Source organism: Schistocerca serialis, chromosome 7 (assembly GCF_023864345.2).
Source record: "Schistocerca serialis cubense isolate TAMUIC-IGC-003099 chromosome 7, iqSchSeri2.2, whole genome shotgun sequence".
In the NCBI taxonomy this organism is placed as follows: domain Eukaryota; kingdom Metazoa; phylum Arthropoda; class Insecta; order Orthoptera; family Acrididae; genus Schistocerca; species Schistocerca serialis.
This window is the reverse complement of record NC_064644.1, coordinates 436,205,625-436,225,105: the sequence shown is the minus strand read 5'-3', so window position 1 is coordinate 436,225,105 and position 19,481 is coordinate 436,205,625. Positions and strand designations below refer to the sequence as shown.

The following is a 19,481-nucleotide window of genomic DNA, read 5'->3' as shown; positions in this document are numbered from 1 at the left end:
TTTATTGAAGTCTTCACTACACTTTAAAGCTACATAGGTACATGTCACTATTATCCAACACATTCACCTAGGTTCTGTTAACAACAAACGGAACTTTCTACCATTCGTTCGATTACTGGGCTATAGAAATCTGCACCTTGGTCACAGAGCCATTCTAAAACTGCTGTGTTAACGTTCTCGACATTGTAGATATGAAATTGCTTCAAATCAGTTTCTCAATTGTCTGGACATCATTGTGTGTAGTTACGGTCTCTGGTCTTCCTTTCTAATTAGCATCAAGCACATCTATGCGACCTTTATCAAGTTGTTGGCACCATTTCACAATGACTGGCTGCGGTATTACATTTGGTCCACATATCAGAATAATTTCATATCGATTTGTATGTGGTAGGTACGGTACCGTTTTTCTGGAAACACTCATGTAACATACGCGGGTTTGTGATGGAAGTCACGTTTGATGGGACTGTTTAACTGATTCCGAGGAATATGATAAAAAGCAATACTAGTGACTGTCAGTAAGTCCTAGTGAAACCTTACTATTCTTTTGTTGTTAGTTCGAATTTGCATGTCTTGTAAAAGTGATAAAATGTAGAAATCTTTCTGAAGAGTGAGAATGCATGTGAATCGCCAGGGACAGTATAGTCGACTGCCCCTTGGAGCCAGTTCGCAAAAGAATCATCGAGGGAGAGCGGAGGTCAATAACCCGGCGATCATCGGCCACCTCCTTGTGGCACTGGCGTAGGAGGTTCAGTCACTTTGTGTACCAGCACATATAGTGCCTCACATGGAGCTATCTGCTTACGGCCTGCGAATGAGAATGCTCAGTTTAGCAGAAGGACCGAGTTGGGTGCATTGCACTCACATTCAGGAGAACGACGGTTCAAACCTTCGTCTGGCCGCCCAAATTTAGGTTCTCTATCATTTCCTTAAATCGCTCCAGGCAAATGCCAGGACGATTCCTCTAAAATGACACAGCCGATATCCTTCAAAATGGTTCAAATGGCTCTGAGCACTATGGGACTTAACTTCTGGAGTCATCAGTACCCTAGAACTTAGAACTACTTAAACCTAACTAACCTAAGGCTATCACACACATCCATTCCCGAGGCAGGTCGAACCTGCGACCGTAGCGGTTGCGCGGTTCCAGACTGTAGCGCCTAGAACCGCTCGGCCACTCCGGCCGCCGGGATATCCTTCCTCCATCTCCAATGATCTCGATGTTAACAGAAAGTTAAATCCAACATTCCTTCCTTCCCTTTTTTTATCGGAAGGCACTATTATGCTCAAAACTTAGAAAGCTTGCCGTTTCTCCAGAAAGCAATGTAACTTAGAGATACACATCTCAGTGACATATTGGGGGCACACCTCATGTGACTTTGAAAATGTAAGGCACTGCTGAATACTTTGATTCAGCAAAAATCAAATATTTATGCCATGTAAAAAATATCCGTCATGGGCTAATGTAAATTTCCTAAATTGTAAGTTAGAAAGAGACACAGCATTGTGACGGCGAAGAGCATCTCAGTATTTACAGAGAGGGATACGGAAAGAGTGATGTAACTGCTTCCGTGAAGAGTGGTAAGAATAACTTATTGGTCAACCAGCTAACCAAAGGGGACTGATGTTTTGCAAACAAATACAGTGTTATCAGTCTGCGTTCAAAAGATTTGGAATCGAGCCAATGAAAATTCACTAGGAGACACAGAATGCAATAATGCGAGACTTCCTCGTAATTAACATATGATGAGGACTCACTCAATTATTGAGAGGGTCCGTTGTCAAACTTCTCTGATGAGACACACCGTGAACCTGCCGTGCCACCCGAGATGATGTGTTGGGGACTTAGAAAATTTGTGGGCTGATGTGCACTCAACCGCTGGCGAGGGTCTTTGGTTCCACTAGTGACTGGTTCTGCAGCCACACATTCTGCGGTTCTCTCCGCAGTCGTGATGGATATTCAGTCATCAACACCACAAATGCCTGTGTGATTTGAAACCGGCATTGGCAAATTGTGGCAGTCGCCTATGGTACTCTTTAACCACTAGCCTTCTTAGGCGTGTTAAGCCATACGTTACAGACAGGTTCGACTGTCGGCAGTGATATACTAACAAATCGGACATCATCAATCACGGTATGGCCATACGGAGGTCCAAATACACTTACAATGGAAACTCCCCATCGCTCCGCTCTCAGGTTTAGTGGTAAGATGACCCAGTGGATAGCCTGTCAAAAACTGAACACACATCAAGCATGATAGCAGGAATGTGTACTGAAGTGGGAAAAAGAAGCAAAACAGATTAGTGAACGGCCCAAACGCAAGAAGTGCAATAAACAGTAGTGTGAAACAGCAATGGCATCGTGGTTACAGTGATGGACTAGCAAGCGGGCGAGCCCTGCTCAGCACGCCAATGTGCTATTTTTTCTTTTCAAAACATTCTGAACAGCCTTTCTGATCATTGAAATATTGGTTCTCATTCTGTAGTCCTTGGGAAGATGGCAACACGTTAATTTGCAGGGACCATAAAATTTCCGACAATTAAGAGGCCGGTACGCGATGCTGACCACCGGTAGCGAATCATACCTGTTTCTTTGAGCTCATTTCAGGCGAATTTCGTTGACAAAACATCAACCTGAGTTCACTAGCATGCTCCTCGATAAACTACAGTACGATTCTGACCTTGTTATCCTATTGGAAAACGTCATCGCTTTCGAAGAAGACATAAAGCATCAAGGAATGCTGGTGGTTTGCATTAATGTTCCTGTACTCCACAGCCGCCATGATGCTTTAGATTAGTACCACAGATCCCATGGGTTTGTAAGTGACTATCTTCCATAGAAAATACTGCCCCCATCGGCCTTTTACACTCCTGGCCATTAAAATTACTACACCACGAAGATAACGTGCTACAGACGCGACATTTAACCGATAGGAAGAAGATGCTGTGATATGCAAATGATTAGCTTTTCAGAGCATTCGCGCAAGGTTGACGCCGGTGGCGACACGTACAACGTGCTGACGAGAGGAAAGTTTCCAACCGATTTCTCATACACAAACAGCAGTTCCCCGGCGTTGCCTGGTGAAACGTTGTTGTCATGCCTCGTGTAAGGAGGAGAAATGCGACCCACCACGTTTCCGACTGATAAAGGTCGGATTGTAGCCTATCGCGATTGCGATTTATCGTATCGTGACATTTCTGCTCGCGTTGGTCGAGATCCAGTAACTGTTAGCAGAAAATGGAATCGGTGGGTTCAGCAGGGTAATACGGAACGCTGTGCTTTATCCCAACGGCCTCGTATCACTAGCAGTCGTCATGACGGGCGTCTTATTCGCATGGCTGTAAGGGATCGTGCAGCCAAGTATCGATCCCTGAGTCAACAGATGAGGACGTTTGCAAGACAACAACCATCTGCACGAACAGTTCGACGACGTTTGCAGCAACATGGACTATCAGCTCGGAGACCATGGCTGCGGTTACCCTTGACGCTGCATCACAGAGAGGAGCGCCTGCGATGGTGTACTCAACGACGAACCTGGTTGCACGAATAGCAAAACGTCATTTTTTCGGATGAATCCAAGTTCTGTTTACAGCATCACGATGGTCGCATCCGTATTTGGCGACACCGCGCTGAACTCACATTGGAAGCGTGTATTCGTCATCGCCATACTGGCGTATCACCCGGCGTGATGGTATGGGGTGCCATTGGTTACACGTCTGGGGCACCTATTGTTCGCATTGATGGCACTTTGAACAGTGGACGTTACATTTCAGATGTGTTATGAGCCGTGGCTCTACCCTTCATTCGATCCCTGCAAAGCCCTACATTTCAGTAGGATAATGCACGACCGCATGTTACAAATCCTGTACGAGCTTTTCGGGATACAGAAAATGTTCGACTGCTGTCCTGGCCAGCACATTCTCCAGATCTCTCACCAATTGAATACGTCTGGTCGATGGTGGCCGAGCTACTGGCTCGTCTCAATACGCCAGTCACTACTCTTGATGAATTGTGGTATCGTGTTGAAGCTGCATGGGCAGCTGCACCTGTACACGCCATGCATTTCTTCTTGGTGTAGCAATTTTAATGGCCAGTAATGTACTTGGAGAGAGTGACTATTCGAGAAGTAGTTCGCCAGAATGACGAAGCATCCAGAAACATTCATCTATCTAGTATAAGAAGAAACGTGATTTATTTGGCCAGCTTCCACTGAACTACGGTGCAACCTCGGGTCCCTTACCCACTGCACTGGTAACTAACGATGTCATTGGTTCAAAAATGGGAACACATAGGGTTCTTCTTGTGCGGAGCTCTATGTTCGACATTGTGAGGTGAATGGTGTGTGGGTCAAAATACTTGTTCCTGCACTAGCAATGATATATCTCGTCAAGTGTTCCACTCGCTTCTGCTCATCGTGCTTTACAGAGCGAGAAAGGTTCCGGCCTCCACTCTGTGTGATAAGGCGTAGCCGTCTAAAACTATGTAGGCTACCCGTGCACGCAACACTGTCTTAATCTGACGAGAGTCGCGGTATACTTTAAAATGTCACTCTCGAATCAGAGGTGACACGGGATTTTGAAGTGATTCGTTTCTTGGTACTCGAGCGCTTGCATACAAGAGTGAAACGGCGACGGGTTAAAGATGAGATTTTTCAGGTCTCTGTGGTTGCAGACAGTGCAGAGAGACTTTGGTGTCACGCTAACGAGGAGAGGAAGTGAGAATCTAGGACTGCTTACTGATCTGCTTCTTATTGCTTCTTCTGGTGTTAAACATGGGTATGCGGAGGAGCACAGACCCGGTTTTATGAGAAGAGATGAAGGTTACTAGTTTCTCCAATCAATTACAACGACAAATGGCCACACTGGCCTATAACTTTAAGATTCGGGTATACACAGCAAAGTGTGGTGCTACAGACAACGAATCATGGGAGGGCCAGATTATATTGATCTAATTAAACGTTTAGGTTCGTGTACATGTAACAGTGTAACTGGCACAGGTATATGTTGACAAATCTACAACGAAAATAAATAACCACAGCCCAGAGGTAGGAACAGGCAAGCTTTTCCCGTGTCCCCTTTAGTGCACGACTTTAACTGAACTGCTCACTTACATAGCATATGCTAGAGACTCTTCCATCCGAGGAAGCTGTCGCTCGATCTCTCGTATTTGCTGAAACTCTCGAACTCTGCCGAACTCTGCCTTGCCTTACGTTTAAGAGCCTCTATATACGACGTTGAAGTTGTTCGCTTATACATGATACCTCACTGCGTCGCTCTTTAGCTCCAGTTCGCAATCAACGAGCGGGTTCAAATGGTTCAAATTGTTCTGAGCACTATGGGACTTAACTTCTGAGGTCATCAGTCCCCTAGAACTTAGATCTACTTAAACCTAACTAACCTAAGGACATCACACACATCCATGCCCGAGGCAGGATTCGAACCTGCTACCGTAGCGGTCGCGCGGTTCCAGACTGTAGCGCCTAGAACCACTCGGCCAACCCTGCCGGCCAATGAGCGGGAAATCAGCAGTTTCACAATGAAAATGACTTCTTAATGGAATGACGAAAGAGGCTTGCACTCTTCGACTCTACCTAAGATACAAGGGTTACAGTTAATATTGAAGCTTAGATGATTTTTTCTCCTTATATCTGTCAACCAGTCATGATTTGGTCATTACACTATCCCACAACCACTTTTCATGACTGTTCGTGACAGATGCAGTTCAGGCGACCAGCTTCACCGTTTCCTGGATGCCCGTTCCCATCTGCAGGGTCGTAACAGCCCGGTCTTCTCTGAAGTCTCTTATTTCAATGGATTTCCATCTTTCGGTTCTTATCAACTCTAGAACGACTACTCAATCGTGTCTGCTTCACATATAAACGTTCCTTACCACGTCACGTGCCCGAAGCGTCACCAGGCGACATTCAGTCATGCGGTGGCCATTGTTCATAATGTTATGGCTCGGCAGGGTGGTTGTATGTATGCATCACATGTACATTCATAACGAAATACCGGCAGCGATGTGCCACGCCACCCACTTCTCAGTAAAGAAGGAAAAGTAATGTTTAATGTCGCCAAGCTAACGTGGCCATTGAAGATAAAGAACCACCTTGAGCAGCTCGGAGAAAGGAAAGAAATCGACCATTTCATTTTCCGAGGAACCGTTCCCAATCGCTTTAGATAAGCCCCTGTAACACCAAACCTAGATGTCCGGTCGATAAGTTTGGCTCTGATACTTCCAAATTCTAATACAATGTAGTCTCACTCGAAATGAGAGGTGAGCTGCTGGATTAGTGGCTAGTGACACTTTAGGAAAATCTGTTTTTTGAAACTGAATTATGGTATTTCTGAAGTGTATATAGTCGTATTAGTATGCATTTAGTCTGTTGAAAATTTTTATTTCGTAAACCGATTCCAATCAACTTAAATATGTACGGAATGGTTCTTGCTCTAAATAGTGTTACAAACAGACAAATAGTTATGTCAGTATGTGAGAAATAGTGCCAAACAATGGTTGCCTGAAATAGGGTGACAGGAATTTTAGAACAGATAGTTCAGCGTTTCTCATTTGATGTCGCACACTAACTGACAAGTTTGTTTTAAACGGTTTTGTGTGCAACACATGAAAAGTGTGGAACAACTTTCTAAACTATAGTCGTAATACCATTATCAGCTTATAGCATGATTTTGTAGTTGTACGTACTTTTCTTATCCAAAAAATGTTGACGGGGCACTTCTGTCCTTGTTTCAGCAGTTTGACGCCCTGTGTAAAATGGAAGTCGCCTTTTTCACTTCGAGAGCCGCGCTAAACGTAAGTCTTACGCTCTGACTTCGCCAGAATTTAATAAATAATTTAATGTAGGATTAAGATTTACATATTAAATTAATTTTTTGAGCTATCTATCTATTCTCAGATCACCATTGTAAGTAGTAATCTACTTCAATAATTTGAGTTTCTCACTGGTATTTCTTTAATACTAATATGATTTGTTTATGAGCTAGTATTAGCTTCTGCAATGGTTTTGATACAGAGTAGCAAAATGTGTGCTTCTTAGTAATTCTTCGATGATGTAAAGTGATGTAAGATGTTTGAAATTCTCATAAAATGGGTATACGTTGTACAGAAAGGAGGGCAATATGCCATGTGCACTCGAATACTGGGGGTTCACTAAGAATGAAAGAGCAAACGAGAATCTGCTCTTTCCTGTTCATCAAACAAACAATGAAAGTACTAAATCCAAATTTCAGGAGTGCGTTAAAAATGCTAGGTGAAAGGGTCTGATGAGATGTATTGATGATATGGCTGTTCCCTGTGAAAACATAGAGGTATTTCGAGAAATGTTTAATGAAACGAATAATTTATTCGACTCAATATATAGTGAGTTAGGCCAACGTAAGACGAACGAATTAAAGAGCAACAGAATTTAGATTAGCGACAAACGCATCATAAAAATTGGAGACCAATTTGCAGACAAAGTGTACGATTTTTGTTACCCTGGAGACAAAATAACGCGTAGAAGTCGAGGCACTGAGAAGATAAGAAGAAGACAAGCACCGGAAAAGAGAACACTACTCTCCACATAAATCTTCTACTGTGAAACATAAACTAGAAAAAAAAAATCGTAGGAAGTACGTGTGCAGCGTTGCACTGATGGATGTGAATAACGAACTGTTAGAAAACCCTAAAACAAATGAACAGAACCGTTAGCGACGTAGTAATACAGAAAGTTACTCAGAATGAAGCAGAATGATGCAGACTGAGGAAGTATTCTGCCAAATGGAAAGCGGAAAGAGTGTGTGGATACACTTACTAGAAACAGGGGCAGGAGGATAGAAAGAGCAGTAAGACATAAGGGAATAACTTGATTATGTTACAGAAGCAATAAGAGCTAAACATTATAGGCGAAGACTGATGTTGGAACATAAAACATGAAGAATGTGATTGTAGGTGCTACTATGTGTTGAACAGATTGACGCGGGAAAAGATGTGGTTGCAGACTACATCAATTCACTCAGAAAATTGATTACGTGAAAAAACTCAGAATTAGCCAAATTTCTGCAGCCTACCTCTACATCTTACCAGATTTTAAACATGTAACATAATTCGTATTTTTGGCGATATATCCACATCAGACTTTTCACAAAGATCATTTCACAAAAGAATCAAAAGTAAGGAAAACAAAATATACAAGATCGAACAAGCAATTGTGATCTCAAGTCTGTTTCTTCAAGTAAAATGTATAATGCATTCCTTTCTCTGATTTCAACGTATAAAACCATGTCATTGCACCTAGACTGTCCTTTTCACTACTTTATCACATTAACTATTTGTCTGTCTACATGGTCTGTCCCCCCACCACATGAACCATGGACCTTGCCGTTGGTGGGGAGGCTTGCGTGCCTCAGCGATACAACGGAGGGGTATCTGTTGAGAGGCCAGAACAACGTGTGGTTCCTGAAGAGGGGCAGCAGCATTTTCAGTAGTTGCAGGGGCAACAGTCTGGATGATTGACTCATCTGGTCTTGTAACACTAACCAAAATGGCCTTGCTGTGCTGGTACTGCGAACGGCTGAAAGTAAGGGGAAACTACAGCCAACATTTTTCCTGAGGGCATGCAGCTTTACTGTATGGTGAAATGATGATGGCGTCCTCTTGGCTAAAATATTCCGGACGTTAAATAGTCCCCCATTCGGATCTTCGGGCGGGGACTACTCAGGAGGACGTCGTTATCAGGAGAAAGAAAACTGGCGTTCTACGGATCGGAGCGTGGAATGTCAGATCCCTTAATCGGGCAGATAGGTTAGAAAATTTAAAAACGGAAATGGGTAGGTTAAAGCCAGATATAGTAGGAATTAGTGAAGTTCGGTGGCAGGAGGAACAAGACTTTTGGTCAGGTGAATACAGGGTTATAAATACAAAATCAAATTGGGGCAATGCAGGAGTAGGTTTAATAATGAATAAAAAAATAGGAGTGCGGGTAAGCTACTACAAACAGCACAGTGAATGCATTATTGGGGCCAAGATAGACACGAACCCCATGCCTACTACTGTAGTACAATTTACACTCCTGGAAATGGAAAAAAGAACACATTGACACCTGTGTGTCAGACCCACCATACTTGCTCAGGACACTGCGAGAGGGCTGTTCAAGCAATGATCACACGCACGGCACAGCGGACACACCAGGAACCGCGGTGTTGGCCGTCGAATGGCGCTAGCTGCGCAGCATTTGTGCACCGCCGCCGTCAGTGTCAGCCAGTTTGCCGTGGCATACGGAGCTCCATCGCAGTCTTTAACACTGGTAGCATGCCGCGACAGCGTGGACGTGAACCGTATGTGCAGTTGACGGACTTTGAGCGAGGGCGTATAGTGGGCATGCGGGAGGCCGGGTGGACGTACCGCCGAATTGCTCAACACGTGGGGCGTGAGGTCTCCACAGTACATCGATGTTGTCGCCAGTTTTCGGCGGAAGGTGCACGTGCCCGTCGACCTGGGACCGGACCGCAGCGACGCACGGATGCGCGCCAAGACCGTAGGATCCTACGCAGTGCCGTAGGGGACCGCACCGCCACTTCCCAGCAAATTAGGGACACTGTTGCTCCTGGGGTATCGGCGAGGACCATTCGCAATCGTCTCCATGAAGCTGGGCTACGGTCCCGCACACCGTTAGGCCGTCTTCCGCTCACGCCCCAACATCGTGCAGCCCGGCTCCAGTGGTGTCGCGACAGGCGTGAATGGAGGGACGAATGGAGACGTGTCGTCTTCAGCGATGAGAGTCGCTTCTGCCTTTGTGCCAGTGATGGTCGTATGCGTGTTTGGCGCCGTGCAGGTGAGCGCCACAATCAGGACTGCATACGACCGAGGCACACAGGGCCAACACCCGGCATCATGGTGTGGGGAGCGATCTCCTACACTGGCCGTACACCACTGGTGATCGTCGAATAGTGCACGGTACATCCAAACCGTCATCGAACCCATCGTTCTACCATTCCTAGACCGGCAAGGGAACTTGCTGTTCCAACAGGACAGTGCACGTCCGCATGTATCCCGTGCCACCCAACGTGCTCTAGAATGTGTAAGTCAACTACCCTGGCCAGCAAGATCTCCGGATCGTCCCCCATTGAGCATGTTTGGGACTGGATGAAGCGTCGTCTCACGCGGTCTGCACGTCCAGCACGAACGCTGGTCCAACTGAGGCGCAAGGTGGAAATGGCATAGCAAGCCGTTCCACAGGACTACATCCAGCATCTCTACGATCGTCTCCATGGGAGAATAGCAGCCTGCATTGCTGCGAAAGGTGGATATACACTGTACTAGTGCCGACATTGTGCATGCTCTGTTGCCTGTGTCTATGTGCCTGTGGTTCTGTCAGTGTGATCATGTGATGTATCTGACCCCAGCAATGTGTCAATAAAGTTTCCCCTTCCTGGGACAATGAATTCACGGTGTTCTTATTTCAATTTCCAGGAGTGTATATGCCAACTAGCTCTACAGATGATGAAGAAAGTGATGAAATATATGAAAGAGATAAAAGAAATTATTCAGGTAGTGAAGGGAGACGAAAATTTAATAGTCATGGGTGACTGGAATTCGAGAGTAGGAAAAGGGAGAGAAGGAAACGTAGTAGGTGAACATGGATTGGGGGTAAGGAATGAAAAAGGAAGCCGTATGGCAGAATTTTGCACAGAGCATAAATTAATCATAGCTAACACTTGGTTCAAGAATCATGAAAGAAGGTTGTATACATGGAAGGACCCTGGAGATACTAAAAGGTATCAGATAGATTACATAATGGTAAGACAGAGATTTAGGAACCAGGTTGTAAATTGTAAGACATTTCCAGGGGCTGATGTGGACTCCGACCACAATCTACTGGCTATGAACTGTAGATTAAAACTGAAGAAACTGCAAAAAGATGGGAATTCAAGGAGATGGGTCGTTGATAAACTGACTAAACCAGAGGTTGTAGAGAGTGTCAGGGAGAGCATAAGGGAACAACTGACAGGAATGGGGGAAAGAAATACAGTAGAAGAAAAATGGGTAGCTCTGAGGGACGAAGTAGTGAAGGCAGCAGAGGATCAAGTAGGTAAATCCTTAGGTAACGGAAGAAATATTGAATTTAATTGATGAAAGGAGAAAATATAAAAATGCAGTAAATGAAGCAGGCAAAAATGAATACAAACATCTCAAAAATGAGATCGACAGGAAGTGCAAAACTACTAACCAGGGATGGCTAGAGGACAAATGTAAGTATGTAGAGGCTTATCTCACTAGCGGTAATATATATACTGCCTACAGGAAAATTAAAGAGACCTTTTGAGAAAAGAGAACCACTTGTATGAATACCAACAGCTCAGATGGAAACCCAGTTCTAAGCAAAGAAGGGAAAGCAGAAAGGTGGAAGGAGTATATAGAGGGTCTATACAAGGGCGATGTACTTGAGGACAATATTATGGAAATGGAAGAGGATGTAGATGAAGATGAAATGAGAGATACGATACTGCGGGAAGAGACAGAGCACTGAAAGGCCTGAGTCGAAATAAGGCCCCAGGAGTAGACAACATCCCATTAGAACTACTGAAGGCCTTGGGAGAGCCAGTCATGACAAAACTCTACCATCTGGTGAGCAAGATATATGAGACAGGCGAAATACCCTTCGAGAAGAAAATAATAATTCCAATCCCAAAGAAAGAATGTGTTGGCAGATGTGAAAATTACCAAACGATCAGTTTAATAAGTCACAGCTGCAAAATGCTAACGCGAATTCTTTACAGAGGAATGGAAAAACTGGTCGAAGTCGACCTCGGGGAAGATCAGTTTGCATTCTGTAGAAATGTTGGAACACGTGAGGCAATACTGACCTTACGCCTTATCTTAGAAGAAAGATTAAGGAAAGGCAAACCTACGTTTCTTTCACTAGTAGACTTAGAGAAAGCTTTTGACAATGTTGACTGGAACACTCTCTTTCAAATTCTGAAGGTGGCAGGGGTAAAACACAGGGAGCGAAAGGCTATTTACAATTTGTACAGAAACCAGATGGCAGTTATAAGAGTCGGGGGGCATGAAAGGGAAGTAGTGGTTGGGAAGGGAGTGAGACAGGGTTGTAGCCTATCCCCGATGTTATTCAATCTGTATATTGAGCAAGCAGTAAAGGAAACAAAAGAAAAATTCGGAGTAGGTATTAAAATCCATGGAGAAGAAATAAAAACTTTGAGGTTTGCCAATGACATTGTAATACTGTCAGAGACAGCAAAGGACTTGGAAGAGCAGTTGAACGGAATGGACAGTGTCTTGAAAGGGGGATATAAGATGAACATCAACAAAAACAAAACGAAGATCATGGAATGTAATCGAATTAAGTCGGGTGATGCTGAGGGACTTAGATTAGGAAAAGAGACACTTAAAGTAGTAAAGAAGTTTTGCCACTTGGGGAGCAAAATAACTCATGATGGTCGAAGTAGAGAGGATATAACATGTAGACTGGCAATGGCAAGGAAAGCGTTTCCGAAGAAGAGAAATTTGTTAACATCGAGTATAGATTTAAGTGTCAGGAAGCCGTTTCTGAAAGGATTTGTATGGAGTTTAGCCATGTGTGGAAGTGAGACATGGACGATAAATAGTTTGGACAAGAAGAGAATAGAAGCTTTCGAAATGTGGTGCTACAGAAGAATGCTGAAGATCAGATGGGTAGATCACGTAACTAATGAGGAGGCATTGAATAGAATTGGGGAGAAGAGGAGTTTGTGGCACAACTTGACAAGAAGAAGGGACCGGTTGGTAGGGCATGTTCTGAGGCATCAAGGGATCACAAATTTAGCATTGGAGAGCAGCGTGAAGAGTAAATATCATAGAGGGGGACCAAGAGATGAATACACTAAGCAGGTTCAGAAGGATGTAGGTTGCAGTAAGTACTGGGAGATGATGAAGCTTGCACAGGATAGAGTAGCATAGATAGCTGCATCAAACCAGTCTCAGGACTGAAGACCACAGCAACAACAACAACATTGTCTGTCACGAAGACTTGCACACTTTTCACATTGCCTTCTCAGTCCTTAGCATCTTTTCATCTCACGGACCTAAATCATTTTGCACTTTGATACATTACAATATCAGCATTGATCCCATGGAATTAAAATTAGTATCAGCTTCAGGGCTGTTCTATCAATAAGCAAGGCAGCCTCCAATTCATATAAAAATTACGTAGTTATAAGAAATATTTAGTTTGGTTTCCCCGCTTTGTAGATCCATATTTCTTGACATTTTTCTTAAATGTTACCTTTGTGGTGGATCTGCTTCGGAGGCAACCATGTTCCGTGGGATGTATTTTGTCAGCCATGTCAACTGAAAGGTAGTGCTAATTTCGATTACAAATGATTTATTTGTTCCTGTACTATGTCACAATTTACTGTCAGTGTACAGACTGGAGAAAAATAGTATCAAAGTCACGTCTGACAAAGGAAAAGTAACAACTGAAAGAGGAAAGCATCTTGTTGCAACTGTAAAGATAAATAAAAAGAAAATTTACATTCTGAAATTGGCTAGAAATCTCTGGACGGCGTTTCTTACTGAAACTCGGCAAATCTGGCATCAGCAATTAGTACACTTGAAATATACCGAGCTACAAATGCTTCCGAAATGTGTTGACGGAATCAAAACTGAAAATATGAACCCACCAGAATCGGGCACCATCTGCATGAAAGGAAGGATAACAAGACTACCACATAGTCAGAAGATGACAAGAGTTAGTACACAGTGCCGTCATCGGTCCTACTGCTCCCAGGTCCTATGACAGAAAGAGGTACGTAGTTACATTTATAGATGACTATACACATGTAAAACCTGCATATATAGTGCAAAATCAACCTGAAGTACTGTAATATGTTAAACAGGATGAAGCCGTCGCAACTTCTCAGTTCAGTTTGTGGATACGTGTATTTCTTCGTGATATCGGAAGTGAATACCTGTCAAGTGAGACGAACAACTTCTTTAAAGAGACTGGAACCCAGTATGCATTAACGATGAGATACGCACCACAATAAAATCGAGTGAGTGAACTCATGAATAGGAACATTAATAACCAGATTCACTGCATGTTATTGAACAGTTAACTTGAAAAATATTTTTGGTCAGAAGCAATAAACATTTTTGTTTATTTGACAAACAGAACGCCAATATGTGGATTAAACTGACAATTTCTATTATGCTGTGGTGTGTTGAAATGTGAAAAATGACGAAATTTAAAGTTTTTGGTTGAGTAGCATATTTAAGACGACATATAGCAGTGATTGTTCATGACGATTAATGGCGGAGGGTGCTAAACAGCTAGGTCATCAGCGACAGTGATTTCTGGGAAGTTTCATTACAGAATAAAGAAGTGCTTCATGCTTGGACATTGTCTTAATAGATATCGGCTATAGTGTCTTGAAGAGAGACAATCATTCGTGGAGCAGATGTCAAGTTTAATGAAAATAGTCTTGATTTTAATAATGAAGACTGGTTATTTTGCGAAGAAGACACGAAAGATGAGCGTATCATTGGTGAATAAATTCTTAATTACTACATTAATGACTTGATATCAATTGAAAATGAAGATGTTAAACCTCCCGAAATCCGCAAAAGTGCAAGAGGTAGAAAATGTCCGGTGTTGATGGAAGACCACGCTGTATTAGCAATAAATGGAGAAATGTACGTCGAGAATGTTCTGGAGACTTTCAGTGACATTTGGAGCAGATCACATAAAGAATCTCTATGCTGTTGCAGAAGAGATGAAAGTAATGAATGGAAACGAAACTTGGACATTGCGTGAGTTACCTGAAAACATGAGGCTGCTGATACAAGCAGTGAGTGGGTTTTTTAACGTGAAATGTGGCGACGTAGGAAATTTTATATAACGCTACATATACATCTACAACTACATATATAATCCGCAAGCTGACGTACGGTGAGTGGCGGTGTAGCACTACTAGTCGTTTCCTGTCCTGTTTCACTTGCACACAGAGCAAGGGGAAAACGACTATCTACGTGCCCCCGAAAGTGCCCATATTTCTCGTGTCTTATTCTCATGGTCCTGAAGTGAAATGTATGTTGATGGCTGTAGGATCGTTCTGGGGTCAGCTTCAAGTGCCGGTTCTTTAAGTTCTCTCAGTAGTCTTCCTCGAAAAGAACGTCGCCTTCCCTTCAAGGATTTTCGTTTGAGTTCCAGAAGCATCTCCGTAACACTTAAGTGTTGCTCGAACCAAACGGTAACAAATATAGCACCCTGCCTTTGAACTGCTTGGATTTCTTCGTTTAATCCGACCCGGTACTGATCCCAAACATTCGAGCAGCACTCAAGAATAGGTCGCACTAGCGTTCTGTATGTGGTCTCCATCTCAGGACTAACCACACTTTCCCAAAATTATCCCAATAAACCAGAGTCGTCCATTCACCTTCCCTATCACAATCCTCTAATGCTCGTTCGATTCTAGCTATTTAAACGAGGTCACTGTCTCAAGCAGGACACTACTAATACTGTATCCCCAAATTACGGGTCATTACGGGTCTGGTTTTCCTACTCACCCGCATTAACTTACTTTTTACATTTAGAGATACATCACACCAACTAGAAATTTTGTCTCAGTCGGTTTGTATCATCCTACAGTCACTCAAAGATGACACCTTCCCGTATACTACAGCATCATCAGCAAAAAACCGCAAATTTCTTTCCCCCATTCCACTAACGTATACAGAAAATAATAGCGAGATACTGTCACACTTCCCTAGCACGCTCCGGACTGTGCTCTTGTCTCCGAGGACAACATACTAAGATCTATTACATAAGAAACCTTCGAACCATTCACAAGTTTGAGAACCTATTCCGTTTGCTCGTACCTTCATTAACAGTCTGCAATGGGGTGCCGTGAAAAATGCTTTTCGGAAATCTCTGAGTAAGGAATCTGCCTGTTCCCCTTCATCGGTAGTTTGCAGTATATCATGTGAGAAAAGGGCAAGCTGAGTTTCATAAGGGTGATGCTTTCTAAAACCGTGCTGATTCGTTGTCACACTCTTTCTGGTCTCTACGGAACTTATTCCATTCGAGGTCATAATACGCATTGGAACTCTGCAGCAAACCGTTTTTAGTGATACTGGGCGGTAATTTTGCGTGTCTGTCCTTCTACCCTACTTATATACAAGTCACCTGCCCTTTTTTTAGTCGATTGGGACATTGCGTCAAGTGGCGATTCATGATAAATGCAAGCTAAGTAAGAGGCCAGCACCGTAGAGTACTCTTTGGAGAATCGAATTGGGATTCCATCCTGACCTGTCGACTTATTTGTTTTTAACTCTTCCAGCTTTTTTTCCTACGTCAGGGATGCTTACTACCCTGCCATACCTACGGGACTCAGTGCGATGGTCATACGACGGTCTGTTTGTAAGATTCTCCTGTGTGAACGATTTCTTAAGCGCAGGATTTAAAATTTCGGCTTCCGTTTTACTTTCTTCAATTGGCGCTTCAGACTGGTCAGTGAGTGACTGGATGGAAGCCTGTTAGCGATGTTACATAGGACCAGAACAGAGTAGTTGCTCGAGTTTGTGCTAGGAGGAAGGGGATTGACTATAATGACACATAATTATGCTCCTGCAGCAAGTTTCCCAACTCTGAGAACATTGCTTTCTGTTACGAATCATGAAAAATTTATTGCACGTAAAAAGTTTGTAGAAAGTGCATTTCCTGATGGAAATTTAAATGAAGAAATTTATTTAATGGTAGCAGCAGAATTTGTTGCAGAACCACGTGTTGTAGGTAAGGTAAACAAAGCATTTGATGGTCTATATCAGGCATCAATATATTGAAATTTAATGTTGGACAAGTCTGTTAAGGATTTAGACTTTGTGCAACGAAGTACTGATGGATATCTGTATACGTAAAGTAACTTAAACACTCCATTTTGTGAAATTTAGATGATATTTAGATTTTAGATAATGATAAGATGAGAACTGAAGATTTCAGATTAACCTTAAGAAGAAAATTTAAAATGAAATATTTAGAAGATTTGAAATTGTAGATAAGAGCGAGGCAGGAATAATTTTGAGTCAGAAAACGTACAACTTATGAATACAATCAGTCTTGTACTGCTTCTCTTTGTAAATGAGAATATAGTACACTAAATCACAGGGATGTTACGTACGAGTTTCTTAGAAACTTATGTTTGAAGTGGAAAGGAGAAATTAATGACCAAAACAAGAAAAAATGTCTAGAAAACATAGGATTTTAAATGCATACTTTAAGTGCTGTGATCAGTTGTTCATCTTCGCTAGTGTAAAACATATCTCTTCTACTGAGAAAGTGCTCATAGCTCTTAAGGTATGCATTTAAGAACCCATGCTTACCAGAAACTTTTTCTTACTTTTTGTCCATACTGCATCCTTCCAGAAAACGAAAAGCAAAGAGCTTGCAGCAGAACAGATGTGTTTCATAGTATCGAATGTGAGTAAGTGCTCATATCTCTTAAGCTACGAGCTTTAGAGCCCGTGTTTATTAGATTTTTCCTCTCGTTTTTATTTAAGGAGCCCGTCTCTGAAGTTCGTCGGCATTTTTGTGGGATCACTTTTACATGTCTTAAATTTTGGAGATGAAAAATTTTTGACTTGTCTGCTCTGAATGTATGCTTATTAAATGTTGTTGTTACTTGTTTCTTGTACTGCGCGTTCTTAATTGTACTCAGCGAGTAAATCAGTTAAAACTTGCAACAATATACTTCTAAAAGTTTTCTCAACGTCTCTCTGGTGACTTTGTTATATTTTGGGTCTGTCTGTCATCCAGTGGATTTGTGACACTCTATCGTCAATTTAAACTCGACAAATATTAAAGTTCCAAATTCCGCAGCATGCTCTCACTGTTCAATATTCTCTCATGCATATTCTCAGTGCATGTCAGCGCATCTCAATGAGAGCCACGAGCAAGCTCCTACTTTTTTTGCTAAATCGCGTTCACATGTGCTGCGTCAGATCATACCACAGAAAAACATGATTACAGAGGCTGCTAGAACCTCTTTCTAATTGAAAGACAGAATTCGTTTTTTGTTCTTGTTACTTACTTTGTAGTTTCAAGTAATTCATTTTGATTTTAAAGAGGTATAAAAATAAAAGTAACAATTTGAGTAATTATCATATGTGAATGTCGCAGTCTTTGTGACTTCAAATACACTGACTGACGAGAAAACGGAAGCACCCAGGAAACATTGTCGGATGTCAGTATGACTTCGTCGACTTACGCTCCATCAGCTGATATGTGGATGATTAGAGTTGCAATCTTGTGAGAGAGGTAGAACGCCCACATGAATGCATTAGTGTATTAGTGTTGTTCGTATTTAGTGTTGTTACCTGGCTTGGTAGGGTTTAAAGGCAGCTTGAACAGCGTCAGATGTCGAGAGACTGGTTTTATTGGCCGATGACGCATCTTATTCGTGTAAGACAGTGCCATCAGCACCTACCGGTGCTTGAAAGAGCCTCATTAGGATTTCCATTTGGCCGGCTATTCGAATGGAACAATGTTCAGAATGGTCAGGTAATTGGATGTAATAGCTCCCCGATGTTGGACTGCATGGGAACGTAAATGCCGCCAAACTCGTCATCAGTGCTGACCTACACAAGAAGGGAGAGCCGTGTTGTGCAACAAGTACATTGTAACCCCTTCACGTTTTGCGCCTGCCGCTTAAGAACAACTAGTGGTTTCCCAGAACATCCTATGTCATCCCCCACCACTTGTCGGTGACTATCAGCAGACGGAATACGGAACTACCGTCCAATACGTAGGCGTTTGCAGCGGTGCCGTGACCGGGAAGTATGGAATGCTAATAAATGGCCTCACATTATGTTCAGCAATAACTGCGGTTCCACACTGCGCTAGATGACTATTGTTGGCGAGTCTCGCGACAGCCTGGGGAGAGCTTTCGTTCTTCCAATGTTTTGGAGAGGCCCAGCTGTGTTAATCATGGCATCACGGTATGGCTAACCATTGGATATGACTTCAGGTCATGGTCAGCGTGATTAAGGAGACACAGACTACACAAAAGAACCTCAGGAACATTCTACATCTCCGTGCCTTACCTCTCATGATAACGTTTTCAGGGCAGTGTTTGTTCGCGTACAGCACTTGACTCAATGAACTGTGTAAGTGATGTTGTGGTACTCTCGTCATCGGCTAGATTTCAAGACCAGTCCCCGACAGAACAAGTATGGGCCCAGCTTGGGCGTCAACTCTATTCCAGCGCCAGTGCCTGGGGCACAGGGGCCTGTTAAAACATTTGTTGGCCAGGTTGCCTCATGAGAGGCTACGGCAGCATTATGACACCCTTCGCACCCGAATCAGTCCACTAGTCGAGGCCAGAGGGGATGTAACGTGACACTGATAAGCACGCTCGTGAATTGTGAGTTTGACTCGATGCTGTAATCACTCAAACAACACAACATACTCTCTCAATCAGTAAAGATTCATTTTATTT

At 43.0% G+C, this 19,481-nt stretch overlaps 1 protein-coding gene across 3 annotated transcripts in view; it reads left to right on the top strand.

Annotated features, from left to right (window-relative positions):
* Window positions 1-19,481, top strand: part of LOC126412753 (uncharacterized) — a 1,141,364-nt gene that overhangs the window by 1,088,680 nt on the left and 33,203 nt on the right. For 2 of the 3 annotated variants that reach the window (XM_050082498.1, XM_050082499.1), the window contains exon 7: window positions 6,748-6,807. In XM_050082498.1, coding sequence (XP_049938455.1) covers window positions 6,748-6,807 — 60 coding nt within the window. The remainder of the gene's footprint in view (window positions 1-6,747; window positions 6,808-19,481) is intronic. The other variant, XM_050082500.1, reaches the window with a different exon arrangement.